Raw genomic sequence first — 16404 nt, forward strand, 5'->3', positions numbered from 1 at the left:
TGGCTCCCACTCCATCACCGCCTCAGCCAGGACCTTCGTCCACTGACATGCCTGGGATGGTCCCAGCAGTGACTTTGGGTGTTGGCCTGTTCCTCCTCCAGACTCCCAGCTGCTGCCCTGGGCCTCACTCAGCATGTCAGAGAACCCTCTAGAGAGGGGAAAGGCAGCACGAGCACTGAGCCTGGGTGCCCCCCCCCCCCCATAGTTCTTGGGCAGCCACATTTCTAGGGCAAATTTTGTTTAAGGCTTTATTTAATTTATTCTTTTAAGCAGGCTCCACGCCCCGTGTGGGATCACACAACCCCGAGATCGAGAGCGGCACACTCTACCATCTGAGCCAGCCGGGCGCATTTCCAGGGCAACGTCTCACTCGCCACCCAGCACCCCCTATTCTAGGTGCCCAGTGGGACCACTTCCTCCCTGGCCCCCACACCCACGGCACAGACTTCTTCTGGCACCTGAAAACTCAGGTTGTGCTGGGCCACTGGGGGGGTGCCCACTCTCCTGAGAGCCCTGCCTGTGTGGGCTCCCCATTGTCCAGTGTGCCAACCCAGGGCAGGGAGCTGGGTTTCCAGCAGGGCTGGTGGAAGGGGCCGCAGGAGGACTGTCTCTCCCTCTTCCCCAACCCCTGCCATGGGCAGGGCCTGGCCAGGGTATAAATAGCACGGACCGCTGGGCTCTCCCCACTCTTCCTCTCTTCTCACCCTCTCTTCTCGTCTCTTCCTCTTGGCCTGGTGAGTCGTGGCCTCCCAACTAGCACACAAGGGTGTCAGGCCGAGGCTGGGGCAGGCTGGGCAGAAGGAGCGGCTGGTGGGGGCCAGGTGTGCTAAATGGGTCCAGTGTGAGATTCCGATGTGGAGGCCCTGGGGGGTGTGTGTGGATGTGCGTGCACCTGTGTGCCTGCATGTGCAAGAGGGAAAAACACACGCACACACAAAAGAAGTGCAGGTGGCTGGATCTGACCTAGCTGAGCGGTACTGAGATGCTGGCTTTTGCACATGCTGTTGCTGTAGTATGTGATGGTGTGTGTGTGGCATGTGGGTGTGCACATCGGCGTGTGTTTGCTGGTTGCACAAGCCTGTGTGTACACACTCGAGTGTGGGGAGCCAAGTGAAGGCAACTGTGGCCGTTTGTCTGGTCGTGTCCTCTGAGATTCTGCCCTGCACCCGGCAGCCCAGCCAGAGGCAGCTCGCCTCCCCTCCCCTCCCCTGCATCCCTGCCCCCGCCACTTCACCCTGCCCCTCCCTACTCTAGGGCTTGGTCGCTGGTTTTTTCCGCTGCAGGCCCCTGGGCAGGCCTCCAGCAGCACCAGGGTGCGGCTGCTGTGGTCACGGGGAGGCCTGAGTGAGGGGTGGAGCCGTCTGTTCGAGAGGCCCAGCCTGAGGGAGGCTGGGGAGTTTGCTGCCTGAAGCATCCGCTTCCCACTGTGCACCTTCCCCACCAGGAGCTGAGCCCCACCGTTCTGGGGTCCTCCTCTGGTGGCAGCAGAGGGTCATCAAGTGCTCCCTGAGGGATGGGAGTGGGATGAGACATTCTGACATTCTGAACACAAAGTTGAGGGTGCGGATGGGGAAGATAAGGGTGTCTCTGGGACCCTGTCCTCAGATCCTGACTGCCACCATGGCGTACCCCCTGGAGAAGGCTCTGGATGTGATGGTGTCCACCTTCCACAAATACTCTGGCAAGGAGGGTGACAAGTTCAAGCTCAACAAGTCAGAGCTAAAGGAGCTGCTGACCCGGGAGCTGCCCAGCTTCTTAGGGGTGAGTGGCCACTGCCTGGGAGTAGGCCCCATGTGCCCCCTTCCCCACAGAGGAGGGGCAAGGCCTGGGTGGGGGCTGTAGCCACAGCAGGCATCTGTCACCGAGATGGGGAAGTTGGGGCAGAGAGCTTGCCCTGACGGCTTGGTTGGAAACACACTGAGCACCTACCACTCTCTTCCTAGAGCCCAGCAGGAAGAGGGCTGGGAATGAACAGGTAGGTTGCGGACCAGACTCTGCCAGGTGCTTTGCACAGCTTAACTGAAGGGAAACAAAAGCTCAGAGAGGCTAAATAACTTCCCAAGGTAGGCAGAGTGCAAAGCCGAGACCCGCGAGTCAGGACTGTCCTGTTGCCATCAGTCCAGCAATGAACAATTTTTGAGTCTGGCTTGTGAATGTAAAGACACAGTTATGGAGACACATGCTTACTGCGCCCCCCTGCCCCCGCCCCCAGCAATCACAGATCCCATCTATATCAAACTTTATGCAGTTTATGCGTTACTTTCTAGGTGCCTGAGTAGCTCAGTAGGCCAAGCATCTGACTCTTGATTTCAGCTCGGTCATGATCTCATGGTTTGAGGGTTCAAACTCCGCATTGGGCTCCGTGCTGAGTGTGGAGTCTGGTTGTTATTCTCTCTCTCCCTCGGCCCCTCCCCCCACTTGTGGTGTTCCCCCCCCCCCAATAAACAAATAAACATTGTACATTTACTTTCGTGACTATTGTCTGACTGGATTCTTGAAACAACCTTGGGGAAGACACTGCGGTCCCCCTCTCCAGCTGCACCCAGGTACTCAGACTTCCTCACCCCTCGGGTTGACCTTCTGTGGCCCCAGCTTAGCCCCTGAGAGCCCAGAGCAGAGCACCCAGGGCAGGCCTCCTGGGAGTGGCTGCACTCCCGTGCCCCCATCTGGAGACGGAACCCTGGTCTGCACTCGGCTCCATCCAGGCTTTGTGGTTCTACCTGTCGCCTCTTCCTTGCAGAAAAGGACGGATGATGCGGCCTTTCAGAGACTGATGAGCAACTTGGACAGCAACAAGGACAATGAAGTGGACTTCCAGGAGTACTGTGTCTTCCTGTCCTGTGTCGCCATGATGTGCAACGAGTTCTTTGAAGGCTTCCCGGATAAGCAGCCCCGGAAGAAGTGAATGCCCGTCATGCGGGTGGGGGGCCTGCCAGCTGGGGTCTCACCTGTTGGCAGTGGCCACAGGGCCTCACCCTGGCTCCAGCAGGTGTGTGCACGATGTGGATAAGTTCAATAAAGATTCTTGGAAGCTTTGAGGCTGACGGTCTGAGACTCTGAGTATGGGTGGGAGTTGAGGGGCACGTGGGGGGTGGGGAGCCCTGGCTGTTGGCAGCTGTTTTGTGCGGAGCCAACTAGTGAAGGAAAGAAGGGGTGAGTGGAAGGGCGTCCATGTGTATGTGTGCGTGATGGAATTGACTAAGGGGCCGAGGGCAAGGAAAACACCCTCTAAGACTTGGAACACCCCAGCCGGGGGGTCTTGGCCAGCACACTGTCTCCTCCCACCCCAGCCCCACCTCTGGAGGGACTGAAGGTCACATCTGCTCCTGGCTGGGGTCTGGGATGGAGTTGGGGCATGCCTGGGTCGGGGGGCGGGGGGAGGGCTGAACCAGGAGGGCCCTGCCACCCTTGGGAGGCCACAGCATTGCAGCCGGCTGAGGATATCACCCTCTCAACCTCTGTTCCTGCCCCCAAAACCGTGGGCCGAGGGCCGTTATCACTTAGGATCCTGGTCCTTCAGAGAAGGACAGAGGGCCTCAAAGGGGCGACAGGAGGGTGGAAGTGCAGAGGTTGGGGGGTGACCGTAATTTTTGAGATGAAATTCCAGACACATGATCTGATAAATGAAACGGGAATTTTCCTTCCCCCAGAAAATGTCAGTCGTGATGTTCCTTCCCTTCGGATTAAAGGCTCGTGGGTAACTGACCCCACACTGCTGGCCGCCTGGGTGGTCGGGGGGCCTTTCAGAAGGAGGCGGGTAAAGGTCGTGTCCAGCAACAGGGGATTTTGGTTTTCTCAACCTTTCAAGCTTCCCCTTTTCTTCTCATTACATTATGTTTTTCTCTCAAGCGTCAGAGGAGTGGGGCAGGTGACTCAGATGTTCCCTGAGTGTGACTGCAGAGGCCCCGGGTAGGATTTTGGTCCAGGAAGAAGCCTGCCTCCTCCCCTTCTGTCTCCCCCTGGCTGCCGTCTGCCCTCCGGGGAGCCTTCTCCTGCATCATCTCTCTGCTTCGGAAACTCCTGTTGCTCAGCGACCAGTCCCTGGGGCCTCTCCAGGCCTGCCAGCTGGGGCGGGGGTGGGGGGGGGGGGGGCAGCGAGGAACACCCAGGCAGGCCAGGGGGAAGCTGTGGCACCCACAGGCGCGAGCCCCTAATCGGCCAGCTCTGCTCTCAGAGAGAGAGAGGGAGAACAGAGGGAGAACGATGTCCCTCCTGCGATTCAGGCAGCTCCCCCTGACTCTTGCCCCGTTCATTCCTGCACCCTGAACCTGCAGCCTCAATCCGCAGCCTCTACCCATCACTGGGCCCTAACTCTTCCTGGGTCCCCTCCCTGTCCCTGATTCTAAGTCTCTGAAATTCTTTCCCACGAACACGAGTGAGGTTTAGAAGAAATCATTCATTTAAAAGCCCTTTAAAAACCTTAGGCTCCATACTTGCTAATGACCTTGACCACGCCCTTGGCAGGAAACATCTTCCCTTCTGATCCATCTCAAGGTGTGATGGATCTGCTCTGCTCCTGGTGTGGGTGGGAGGGCCCCAATGTGGAGAGTGACTAGGGCATGAGGAGATACGCTGTTTTTGGCCCATGCTTCCTGGGTCTTTTTTCCAGGGATTTTGGTTTCTCTTCCATCCTGTTGTCCCATCAGATTGTGAGTGGTGATCTGTGGTTGGGAAAACAAAGTTTCTGGGACTGACGATGTGTGTGCCATGATGAACCCTACATGCTCCCTTCCCCTCTGTTTGGAAACCAGGAAGGTACTGGCAGAGGGGTTTCTCCCCAGCCCCATCCCAAGAGGCTCTGACTCCGGCCTTCTTAGGTCCCTGCCTTTCTCATTGGCTCTTTCCTTCCCCTGGTTTCCTGGGGACCAGAGCAAGGGAATAAAGGCAGGGAGTAGTGGGAGGGGGACTGTTTCTGCTGTTGTCTGCCCTCTCCTTTCCTGGTGAGTCCTTCCTTCTCACCTCCTTGCTCATCCGTACGGTGGGGCAAGCTGGGCGTAGGGGCCAGTGGGTGACAGGCTGTGGTGACCACCAGCAAGGAAGACCTGGCCTGATGAGTGGGCATGTGCTCAGGAGGGAAGGCGGAGCCTGGAATCGTGGCTGTCAGAGTTTCTGGAGAAGTGGCTCTGGGCACCGAGGTGTGATCAGAACCGCCAGGATGCTGTTGCAGACGCCCAGAGGCCCTTCCCTCCGCTGTGGTCCTGGCTGAGTCTCCTGGAGCTGGAGAGAGGCTGAGGTTTTGGGGTGGTAAGAGGTGAATGACAGATCCAGTTCAAGAATCAAAAGGTGGGCTTTGGGCTGAAGGCAAGAGCCAGCTGCCTCCTCCTTCTTGCTCTGGACTCCACACAGATTTACCTGGCATCCCCAGGTTCCTTGGGTGTTGTCCCTTTCTTCAAGTCTGGTGGGGAGTGGTTTTCAAGTCTGAGTCATGGGAGCTCCAGCTGCAGCTTCCCCTGGTGGGCATGACAATGCTGAGGGACACAGGGGACCCATTCAAACCCAACCTCTGGATCCAGCTTTCAGAGTGATCCTGGAGATTTCAACAGTGCCCGCCCGCCCCTGCCCCACTGTTGGTCTGTGTGTGCAGTTCTCAGGGCCAGAGACTGGAGACCAGCTGGACAAGTCGGATGACCTCTCCCCAGTGTCCTGCTGAGATATTATCTCCCAGTTCCAGCCCCAGCCCCCTCCAAACTCTGGACTCTCTCTTTGCCCTGTCCTCCACTTCTATAATGGGACACTCCCCACTAACAGGTGATTCAGGCACCCAGGCCAAGGAGGGTGATTAGGGTGAGGGCTGCCTCTGACAAACAAGTGCCCAAGCTAGATGGGCCAGGGACCCTTCTCAACTCCATCATCTGCCTCCAGTTCATCTTCTGGGGAAGTCCTCTTGTCACCTGCCCCTAGAGCCCTCTTCCAGCATCTCCTAAGCAGGAGAGTGCGTAGGCTCCTTTGGGGGATGGTTAGTCTCATCGTCCCGGCTCTTCCAAGTTTGCCTTGGGTCTTATTACAACCTTCCCTGGCACATTTGGGTCCATTTGTTGGTAGATTTCTGTCTCATCCAGGGTTCCAGTTTCTGGTCCTTTAGAGAAAGCCTTGGGGCTGGGCTGGTGATGGGGAAGCAGAAGGTCCGGCTTCCGGAGGATGGTGATCCTCTCCTCCCCCTTCACCCTCCAGAGCCACACACTGATGGAGACACCTCTTGAGAAGGCCCTGACCACTATGGTCACCACTTTCCACAAATATTCGGGGAGAGAAGGCAGCAAACTGACCCTGAGCAGGAAGGAACTCAAGGAGCTGATCAAGAAGGAGCTGTGTCTTGGAGAGGTAGGTGACCTCACCCCCACCCCAAAGCCCGAGTGCTTCCTGTGTACATCATGGGGGAGGAGGAAAGAAGGGGAAGCACCATACCCCTGCCAAGGGCTCCCCTCCTGTGATGTTGGAAGCCCAAACTGCAGGGACACACATCCGCCCTCCAAGTGCTCTAGTCTCAGCCAGGAGCAGGATAGCTCAAGGGAACCATCAGAGACCTAAAGCAGAGTGTGGACATCTTGGGCCAACAGATGCAAGAGCTCTATGCTGGGAGATGAGTTGTGTTTCACTGGGAAGGAGGAAGGGTGGTGTCCAGAGGGTGCATTACATTCCGTGTGAAAGTTTAGAAGTCAGAGAGCCTTCTGTGTTGAGGCCAGGCCCAGGCAGCCATGGAAGAGCCTTTGAGAGGGATCATGGGGGATGAGGGGCGTGGGTGTCCAGCTCGAGCTGGGTTCAGCTCAAGGCCAGGGCCTGCACCTGACTCTCCACGTCTCCAGGACTCCCAGCTGGCACTGACACAGGGACAAAAGGGGTCATTCTGCTAGTTGTGACACAAGGTTGGAAGGAGACAGATTGCTTCTTGCCGGATGGTGAAGGTGCGAGGTAGCTGACCAGGGTGGGTGGGAGTGAAGGCCTATGAGGAAATTACTATATTATTTTTACAGTTAAAAAAAAATGGAGGCTCAGAAACATGATCCAACTTGTCCGAGGACACTAGTGAGAGGCGAGTACTCCCTTTTTCCTTGAAAATCCAGGGTGGGGTCCTTTCTGGTCACATCCTGAACCTTGGTGGACCTCCCCAGAGAGACTCTCTCTGAGTTTGGCCCTTTGGGCAGCGACTGGAGCAGGTGTGGGTATCACTGAGCCTGCCCTCTGCTTTCCCGCCAGGTTGTCTGCATCCTGGAGTTAATGAGGGCAAAGGAAGGGGCACGGGTCCCTTAGGGGTTAATTACAGGGGGACAGAAGCCCTGGGGGAAGGCCTAACTTTAACAGGAGCCCAGACTGGGGACAAGGATCTCGTCACAGAGAGGCTGTTTCCATCTCCATTTGTCCTGATGTCTGTCTCCCGTGGGAAAGCGGGAGCTGGGGGCAGTGAAGAGGGGAGGGCAGAGTGTGTCTGTATTTTCTTCCTGTCCCACCTGAGGGCCCCGTCTCCACCCTCTTGGCGGAGAGCAAGGGACCGGACAGGGTGTAGCTGAGCCAGGGACTCCAGTCCACACGGCTGGGCTGCAGGCTCTCCCCGCAAGGGAAGGCTGGGGCGGCCGCTCAGATCCAGCACGTTGATCTCAGGACGTGTTGTCCGGGTCCGTCCTCGACTATCGTCTATGGGGTAAGCCTGAGACTTGGATCATGCTCAGTACCACGTGGTCACCAAGACATTTCTGCTAGACATTGTATAAAATCTAGAGACTGTTTCTGTGGATGGTGGAAAGTGTTGTGGAAAAGGGAGGCTGGACGGGCTTTCCTACTGACATTTGCTTAGATTCAGGAGTCGGACCACTGAACCCTTGCATGGTTCCAGGCCTGTGCTGGGTGTGGGCTGGGGCAGTCTGGGGGTCGAGATGTTCAGAGTGCTGCTGACCCTGCTGAGGGTCACCCTGAGGCTACCCCGAGGGGGTGGGTGGCACAGTGCAGTGGTGAGGCAAGGCTGGGCAGGGTGGCTGACCGGACCCTCTCTCTGGGCTCTCTAAGAAGATGAAGGAGAGCAGCATTGATGACCTGATGAAGAGCTTGGACAAGAACCGTGACCAGGAGATCGACTTCAAGGAGTACTCAGTGTTCCTGACCACTCTGTGCATGGCCTACAATGACTTCTTCCTGGAGGACAGCAAGTGACCAGAGCTCAGCCCCTTGCCTGTGGCCTCTGTAGCTCCTCTCACAGACCCTCTGTGGACCCTTGCCCTCCTCTCCCTTCCGGACAGACCCTGCTTCGGCCTTCCTTCTGGCAGGGGAAATAAAAATGTTTGATTCCAGGCTGGTTTTGAAGATACCTTGTCCACCTGGGTTGGGGGTGTGTGGCACAAGGCAGAGCTTCTCTTCCAGGGGGTTGAGAGCCTCTGGGGTTAGGGTCCTGGGCTCCGCCCCTACTTCCTGCCCTCCTTCAGTGTGGATGTCACTGAGTTTACTGGGCTTCCAGAAAATGGGGAAGTTGGGCCAGGTTTTTTCCCTCGCTTCCAAGAGAAAGCTAAGGGAAGAGCTTGGGGAGGGGCAGGGTGGGGGTGGGGGAGGCTGGGGTGTGGCTCCTGAGTGCAGCGGTGGGCAAGCCAGTCCGAGGCCACAGGAGGCCACCCTGACAACACCCTTGCCAGCCCCCTTTACGTCTCCCCCAATTCCCCCCCCCCAGAACCCTCCCCCCCCCCCCCCCCCCCCCCCCCAGTCTGTGGGGTCCAGTGCTTTCTGCTGTCCCCACTTCCCTTTATGAAAGTCCTTTCTCAGGAGAAGATCTGGAAACCTTTTCACTGGAGCGTAAATAACTAAGGCCAGGGCCAGTGTGCACACAAAGGCGGGTGGGGGGGGGGGCGGTACTGCAGGTGGGATTCCAGGTAGGGGGGCGCGGAGGTGCGGAGGGCGCGGGGGCGCGGGGCTGCGGGGCTGAGGGGGTGCGGGCTGAGGGCTGGGGAGGAAGAAGGGTTGTGAGAGTGGTGCTGGGAGTTCTGCCGAGGCGTGGGCGCTGTAGATACCTTTAAATCGAATCCCGCAGACCCCTGGCTGCCCCCCTCCTTCATCTAGGGCTGATCCTGAACCCCGTCTGGGGATCCTAGCCCCCTGCCCCGGGGGCTCGGTGTCCCTGGATGCAGCGACCTCCCGTAGGATTCCCGTTCTTCCACCGGCTCTTCCAGCCCCGGAACCCGGAACAGCCCCGGGCAGGAGGGGGGCCCCCCGGGGGTGTGTGGTATAGACGGCTGGCGCCCGGCGGGCCTCGGCGGAAGGGTGGGGTGGGGGCGGGGCTGGCCTGGGGAGGGGGGCGGGACCGGGGGGGTGTTGCCCGGGGCCCCGGGGGTGGGCTCTGGCCCGCCCGGCCTCCGCTCCCCGGCCGCTAAAAGGCGCCCTGGACGCCACCCCGCTGGTCGCTCGACGCTGTCCCGCCGCGCGGTGAGTGCCCTGGGGTGAGTCCGGCCCGGAGCCGGCGGGCGGCTTCCCCGAGTGCGCCCCGGGCTGCAGGAGGGCGCTCCCCGGGAGCGTCGGCACCGCGTGTGTGCTGCCCCCCTAGTCCCCTCCTCCCCAACCTGCGGGACCCCTAGAGGCCGGGTCTCAGCTGGTGCCCCGTTTGCGCCCCGACCACCTCTCCTCCAGGACTGAGGTCCGCCTCTCCCAGCCTCCCCCCCAATCCCTCCCCCCTCTCCCCCAAGTCCTGGGCTGGCTCCTGACTCCTGCGCGGCTGGGCAAGGCAGTCCCAGGCGGGATGGTGGGGGCCGAGCTCTGGGGTATGTGGGAGCGTGGGAAGGCCCTGACCAGCCGCTCCACCCCAGCTCCCAGCCCAGCGCCCAGCCATGGCATGCCCCCTGGATCAGGCCATTGGCCTCCTCGTGGCCATCTTCCACAAGTACTCCGGCAGGGAAGGCGACAAGAACACCCTGAGCAAGAAGGAGCTGAAAGAGCTTATCCAGAAAGAGCTCACCATTGGCCCCGTGAGTCTCCCCCCCCCCCCCCCCCCCCCGGGGCCCCAGAAGCAGGATCAGGAGAAGGGGAGGTGCCATGGGACTCACAGGTATCCACGTCCTGGGGCCCAAGTCGCATACCTGACTGGGACGGTTGGTCAGCCCTCCTATGCAGCCCCGTGCTCGCTGTCCCTGAGTAACTCTGCAGGAGCGAGCACTACAGCCAAGTGACCCCGGGGGGGACAAGCCAGCACAGGGCCACTTGTGTGAGGGAGGGGGAAAGGGAGAGAACCCAGGGCTCTCACCACTGTTGAGTCTGGATTTCCCATTCTAACGTGTTAGAAGCTGCAGGATGCTGAAATCGCAAAGCTGATGGATGACCTTGACCGGAACAAGGACCAGGAGGTGAACTTCCAGGAATATGTCACTTTCCTGGGAGCCTTGGCTTTGATCTACAATGATGCCCTCAAGGGCTGAAAATAAATCAGGAAGGTGGAGACACCCTCTGTCGGTCCTAAGTCAAATCCAGTGGTGGGTAATTGTTCAATAAATACCTTTTTTGGTCAAGTTTTCCTCTGTCCTGGCTTCCTAGTGATTTGTTCCCCTCGGTGCTGCACCAGCCATCATACAGTTTGCTCATGGTCACCTCTGCAAGTGACTCAGCGATGTCCCCTGCCTGGGGCCACCCTAACAAGGCCGCTACTAACTCATAAGGTGCCTTTACATCAATTAGAAAAGGGTCTCACTCGGGGCAAAGACATCTTAAGGAAGTCCCCAGTAGAGGGTCCCCAGCAGAGGGGGTTCTGGGATGGGAGTGCCGAAGGAGATGGTTCCTGAGCCAGGCTGTGCTAGGTCCAGAGTGGGGCAGACATAGTCTGGCCGGGGTCCCTGAACACAAAGCTGTTTTGTTCTGAGTGTGCTGAGGGGAGAAGGGCCGTGGGGTTGGACCCATCCACTTTCTCACCGCGGTGAGACGGAGCAGAGGGCACATCTGGCCCAAAGCTTGGCTGGAGAGTGTTCTGAGGCCCTGGAGGACACTGTATGGCTGAGTCCACAGCAGCTGCCCGTGGCCCAGTCAGAGCTGGGGGGCCTACTTTAGGAGTCTGTCCCTGTATTTAAGTACAGGGTCCTTTGTGTTGGGGGTGGTGATCTGAGGAGCAGGTACCTGCACAGATAAATCAGGGGGTGTTCAAGAAGGAGGCAGGGTGGGGTGCTCACCAAGGGGGCAGAGTGAGGGGTGCTCACCAAGGGGGAAGAGTGAGGGGTGCTCACGAAGGGGGCAGGGTGAGGGGTGCTCACCAAGGGGGCAGGGCAGGGTGCTCACCAAGGGGGCAGGGTGGGGTGCTCACCAAGGGGGCAGAGTGAAGGGTGCTCACCAAGGGGGCAGAGTGAAGGGTGCTCACAAAGGAGGCAGGGCGGGGTGCTCACCAAGGGGGCAGGGCGGGGGTCTCTGGGGGTGGGCCAACTGCAGGTTCAAGTCTTTCAGTCAATACTGAGCTGGCCCATCCCTGCAGCCTCAGCATAATGACTCACCCTTGGAACGCAGCCTGGCTCTCAGCCCCGTCAGGGAGGGTGACTAACTGAATGATTGAGTCCATTGTTTGCATTTGTGTTTTCAGGGTTGGGGGTTCAGGGTGAACTGTGTCTCAGTCACTGTGCTCAGCCCTCCAGGCCTAGTCTGAGCCAGGCCAGCGCCTCTGTTTTGGGCACCTCAGAGGGGGGCCATGTTCTCCTTCCTCTGTCTCTTCCCCACTTCCCTGGGGGCCCAACTTAGTGGAGTTGTCTTCCTTCTCTGTGGGGAAGCGAAGAGAGCAACTAGCCCCTCCTCTCATCGTCTCTCCTGCTTCCAGGGAGTAGGAAGTGACACTGGTGGGAGCAGGAGAGACCCAGGGTCCCCGAGCTCCCCGAGCTCCAGGTCTGCAGGGCATCGTCCAAGCCTTGCTTGGCTCTATTCAATTCCCTCTGGAAAAGTACCTTCCCCACCCACAGTGGCTGCCAAGTGGTGGAGCCCGCGCCCTCGTGTGGGCAGAGAGCAGGGTGCTGGGGGAAAGTGGGATTGGTCTTCTTGAGCCCTGGGGAGGGCGTGGGGGGATGGAACCCACAGCTCTGGCCCTCACGGAGCCCTTCTTATGAGGAGGGAGATGGGACTTGGCTGCCCAGGGAATGTCAGCAGGGGATCTTTTGGCTCCAGCAATTGATTCCCATATAAAGCCCCTCGACTTTGTCTAAGACAAGCCTGCATGAGTCAAGGAAAGAAAGGCGACAAATAGAATTTGAACCCCGCACCTCCTCTTCCCTCTTTCAGGGGAAGACTTGGTGCAAAGAGGGAGGAGGAGCCGCTCAGGCCAGGCTCAGCCCCACGTTTCCGGAGAGCCCTAGTGCCTGGAGGGCCAAGAGGCCGAACACAGCCCACCTGCTAGATCAGCAGCATATGGTCCCCAGCTTCTGCTTCTCCACGGTAGTGGAGGGAATGGGCACATGGATTTTAAAAATAAAACAAACCCCAAGTAAATAGCAAAACTTTTTGTTGGCTTTAAGGGTGATTAAAAAAAATTTTTTTTTAATGTTTATTTATTTTTGAGAGAGAGAGAGAGCACAAGCAGAGAAGGGGCAGAGAGAGAGGCAGACACAGAATCCGAAGCAGGCTCCAGGCTCCAAGCTGTCAGCACAGACCCCATGCGGGGCTCCGGCCTCGAACTCACAGGACGTGAGATCAGACGTCCTGCCGACTGAGCCACCTAGGCACCCCAATTTTTTTTTTAAGATTTCAGTTTTAAGTAATCTTTACCCCCAACTTGGGGCTCAAACTCAACCCTGAGACGAACAGTCTCACACTCTACCGTCTGAACCAGCCATGCACCTGAGGGTATGATTTTAAAGGTTTTTAGGGGCCCCTGGGTGGCTCAGTCAAGCATCCGACTTCGGCTCAGGTCATGATCTCACAGTTCCGTTCGTGGATTAGAGCCCGACGTGGGGCTCTGTGTTGACAGCCAGAGCCTGGAGCCTGCTTCAGATTCTGTGTCTCCCTCCCTGCTCATGCTCTGTCTGTCTCTGTCTCAAAAATAAGTAAACATTAAAAAATTTTTTAAAGGTTTTTTTCTGGGGGGGGGATGGTGGTGGGAGGAAGCAGTATTTCTAAAGGAATCTGGTAGGTGAAGACATTAAACGTGGAATCGGGGGTGGAAATGAGCACAGACTGCTCATTTTTATCTTGTTTGCCTTTAATTGACCTAAAATTGAAGTAAGCCCTGTGTGCTCACTCGGTGGTGTGGGCGTCTGGGCTTAGAGGAGAGGGAGACGTTCAGAAGTGAGCCGGGGGCTTCATTCATGCTCTGTCCCTTTGCTGAGGCTGATCTGGGAAGTCCAGTTCACCTGCAGGTGGGACGGTGGGAGTGGCTGTGACCCCATTCCCGTAGCTGAGGCTCTTTCCCCCGTGGATGACCCCCTTCGACCTAGTCATCCTGACACCCTGAGGCTGAAACCACAGGGCAGCCCATTTTGTAAGCTGGGACGGGGCCAGGAAGAGGGTGCAGAACTGAGTCACAGGACGTAGCTCTGTTCTCTGTCCAACAAATCTGAAATTGTTAAAGATGATGCCACTTTACATTTGTGTAGCACTTTTACTTTTATAAGACACTTTTGTATCCGTTGTCTTTTGTGAGCCTCAGGTTTGTGTGTAGTATGTATTGTTAGCCCCATTTAATGGGTGAAAAGACTAAGTTACAGGTAACTAAGAGCCTCTACCTGGGGGTGCGGTCAGAGCTTGGCCGTCCCCCTCCCCTCAGTTCACTAGTGCGCATCTTATCATGACGTAGTTTGGCCATTTTTGCTTCATCTTTTTCTTTTACATGTTTTAATTGTGTACAAAATGATCTATGGAACACATCTAAGAAATAAGAATCGAGGGGCGCCTGGGTGGCGCAGTCGGTTAAGCGTCCGACTTCAGCCAGGTCACGATCTCGCGGTCCGTGAGTTCGAGCCCCGCATCAGGCTCTGGGCTGATGGCTCAGAGCCTGGAGCCTGTTTCCGATTCTGTGTCTCCCTCTCTCTCTGCCCCTCCCCCGTTCATGCTCTGTCTCTCTCTGTCCCAAAAATAAATAAACGTTGAAAAAAAATTAAAAAAAAAAAAAAGAAATAAGAATCGTGCACAAAACCCTTGAGTTTAAGAAATGAATGTTACTTTTACTTTGCAATCCCCTGGATAGCCTTCCCCATCTCATCTCCCTCCCTTCCAGTGGAACCATCATCTCATCATTGTGTTTATCATTTCTTCTTTCTTCAATAATAATTTTTGCTCCTGGGGCACCTGGGTGGCTCAGTCAGTTAAGCATCCAACTCTTGATTTCTGCTCAGGTCATGATCTTTCAGTTCACGGGATTGAGTCCCAAATTGGGCTCTGTGCAGACAGTGAGGAGTCTGCTTGGGGTTCTCTCTCTCCCTCTCTCTCTCTGTCCCTCCCCTGCTCACGTTCCTGTGTGTGAGAGTGCCCTTGCAGTCTCTCTCAAAGCAAATAAGCATTAAACAAGAGAAGTGTTTAAAAAATATTTTTGCTACTAATATTTTAGTATTAAATACTAAATATTTAATCTTCTGTTCCAGAAAAATGTATTAAAAATTCCATCTGTTCATCACTCTGTAATGTCCGTTGTGTAGTAAATGTAAGAGGGTCTGTTTTCAAGCTCTCTTTTCTGTTCCATTGATTGATCTACTTCTATGCCAATGCCACTCCATCTTTAAAAAATTTTTATATTTCTGTAATAATCCTTGACACGTGGTGAGGCAAATCTCTCACCATGCTCTTCATTTTCAGGGATATCTCTGCTATTCTCTACTTTAATTAATTAATTAATTAATTAATTAATTAATTTTTGGATTCTACTCCTTCTGTCTTTATTTTCCAGAAGGAAACTGTCCTCAATCTTCTAGTCCATTAAAAACCTGCCATGTGTGATTGTGTCATCCTTGATGATCTTCCCTGCAGATGACACAAATGGCCTCACATTGCTTCAGTCCACTGGACAGTATTCAGGAGCATGTGATGCCATGGGCCACTCTCTTTTGCACATCACACATTACTGGCTTGGTTTGCAACACACTGCAGGCTCTGGTGTTTCTTGGTCCTCTACTTTAAAATATACACGTCAGCGTGATCTTGTTAAGTCCCACAGAACAACTTGTTGGGGTTCTGTTTGACATTGCATAGATTCTGTGGATCAGCCTGTGGAGAATGTTGAATCTTCCAATCCATGAACATGGTTTACCTCTCTATTTATTTAGATCTTTAATGTCTTCGAATAGCATGTGATCATTCTCACCAATGCACACTTAATTGTACAATTTATTGACATTGTTGCAAATGGCATGTTTTAAAAAAATGTTTGTTTTTGTTATTGGTATAGAAATGCAATTGAGTTTCTACATGCTTAAATATAAAACAAAACAAAACTTACCATTTTAACCATTTTCAAGTGTTCAGTTTTGTAGTTGGGCAACAGATCTCCAGATCTCTTTCATCTTGCAGAACTGAAATTCCACATCCATTAAACAAAAACTCCCCATTTTCTACCCCTCACCTGGTCTCTGGCTCCAGCATGCTGCTTTCTGTTTCTATGAATCGACTGCTTTAGATATCTCATGTAAGTGGAGTTATACAGTATTATCTTTTTTGGTGACTGCCTTATGTCACTTAACATAATGTCTCCAAGGTTCATTCATATATAACATGTGACAAGATTTCTTTCCTTTTTGTTATTGAGTTTTGTATTGATTTTATATTCAGAAACTTTGCTAAATTTGTATTATTTCTAATAATTTAGAATCTTTTGGGTTTTCTTTAGAGCCAATTATTTCAATCTGCAAATCAAAATTTCCCTTTTTCTTTTATAATACATATGACTTTTATTTATTTTTCTTTCCTATTGCTTTGGCAAGGACCTCTTGTATTTTGTTAGTACCTTGTTAAATAGCAGTGTTGGTGGACACACCTTTTTGTTTCTAATCTTAAAAGAAATACTTTCAAATGCTACACCATTAAATGTGATATTTACTGTAGTTTTTTTTTTAAAGAATCTTTAATAAGAAATTAAAGTTCTCTTTATTCTGTTTTCTGAGTTTTCATTTAAAATCATGAATTTATATTTTTAAAATGCTTTTTCTGCATATATTAAGATGATTGCTTAATTTTCTCTTTTAGCTGTTAATAATGAATTATGTAAGTTTATTTTCTTTTTAAAAATACTATATTTTAAAATGTTTATTTATTTTTTGGGGGGAGGGGAAGAGAGAGATGAGAGGCAGAATCCAAAGCTGGCTCCATGCTGTCAGTGCAGAGCTGGCCTCAGAGCTTGCTGTCACAAACCGTTAAGATCATGACTTGAGGGGCGCCTGGGTGGCTCAGTCGGTTAAGCGTCCGACTTCGGCTCAGGTCACGATCTCGCGGTCCGTGAGTTCGAGCCCCGCATCAGGCTCTGTGCTGACTGCTCAGAGCCTGGAGCCTGTT

General features: G+C 54.6%; 3 protein-coding genes and 1 long non-coding RNA gene across 5 annotated transcripts; all 4 read left to right on the forward strand.

Annotated features, from left to right (window-relative positions):
* Positions 1-605: 605 nt before the first annotated feature.
* S100A4 (S100 calcium binding protein A4) lies at positions 606-3039 on the forward strand. Of its 2 annotated transcripts, XM_040452920.1 has the most exons (3): positions 606-734; positions 1606-1761; positions 2741-3039. In XM_040452920.1, the coding sequence occupies exons 2-3, from the start codon at positions 1621-1623 to the stop codon at positions 2903-2905; spliced, it is 306 nt and encodes a 101-aa protein (XP_040308854.1). In that variant the 5' UTR covers positions 606-734; positions 1606-1620; the 3' UTR covers positions 2906-3039. The 2 variants fall into 2 exon arrangements, with proteins under 2 accessions (XP_040308854.1, XP_040308853.1); XM_040452919.1 differs by lacking the exon at positions 606-734 and having other exon boundaries at positions 1387-1761.
* A 2576-nt stretch (positions 3040-5615) lies between these two features.
* S100A5 (S100 calcium binding protein A5) lies at positions 5616-8279 on the forward strand. The gene is made up of 3 exons (XM_040452330.1): positions 5616-5932; positions 6172-6321; positions 7999-8279. The coding sequence occupies exons 1-3, from the start codon at positions 5822-5824 to the stop codon at positions 8140-8142; spliced, it is 405 nt and encodes a 134-aa protein (XP_040308264.1). The 5' UTR covers positions 5616-5821; the 3' UTR covers positions 8143-8279.
* A 996-nt stretch (positions 8280-9275) lies between these two features.
* S100A6 (S100 calcium binding protein A6) lies at positions 9276-10478 on the forward strand. The gene is made up of 3 exons (XM_040452921.1): positions 9276-9399; positions 9777-9935; positions 10248-10478. Exons 2-3 carry the CDS (start codon positions 9798-9800, stop codon positions 10380-10382), a joined length of 273 nt encoding a protein of 90 aa, XP_040308855.1. The 5' UTR covers positions 9276-9399; positions 9777-9797; the 3' UTR covers positions 10383-10478.
* A 1443-nt stretch (positions 10479-11921) lies between these two features.
* Positions 11922-16007, forward strand: LOC121015711 (uncharacterized). The gene is made up of 2 exons (XR_005783935.1): positions 11922-12412; positions 15427-16007. It is a non-coding gene; the product is annotated as an uncharacterized LOC121015711 (long non-coding RNA).
* Positions 16008-16404: the final 397 nt, after the last annotated feature.

Source organism: Herpailurus yagouaroundi, unplaced genomic scaffold, assembly GCF_014898765.1.
Source record: "Herpailurus yagouaroundi ecotype Mexico unplaced genomic scaffold, PumYag 207, whole genome shotgun sequence".
Lineage (NCBI taxonomy): Eukaryota > Metazoa > Chordata > Mammalia > Carnivora > Felidae > Herpailurus > Herpailurus yagouaroundi.

Bases quoted from the DNA above. Each gene is read 5' to 3' on its own strand.
- S100A4 (XM_040452919.1), top strand. From the start codon at position 1,525: ATGAGACATTCTGACATTCTGAACACAAAGTTGAGGGTGCGGATGGGG. The intron at 1,762-2,740 runs GTGAGTGGCCAC...TCTTCCTTGCAG, and splicing joins AGCTGCCCAGCTTCTTAGGG to AAAAGGACGGATGATGCGGC.
- S100A5 (XM_040452330.1), top strand. From the start codon at position 5,822: ATGGGCCAGGGACCCTTCTCAACTCCATCATCTGCCTCCAGTTCATCT. The intron at 5,933-6,171 runs GTGCGTAGGCTC...TTCACCCTCCAG, and splicing joins AGCATCTCCTAAGCAGGAGA to AGCCACACACTGATGGAGAC. The intron at 6,322-7,998 runs GTAGGTGACCTC...GGGCTCTCTAAG, and splicing joins AGGAGCTGTGTCTTGGAGAG to AAGATGAAGGAGAGCAGCAT.
- S100A6 (XM_040452921.1), top strand. From the start codon at position 9,798: ATGGCATGCCCCCTGGATCAGGCCATTGGCCTCCTCGTGGCCATCTTC. The intron at 9,936-10,247 runs GTGAGTCTCCCC...CTAACGTGTTAG, and splicing joins AAGAGCTCACCATTGGCCCC to AAGCTGCAGGATGCTGAAAT.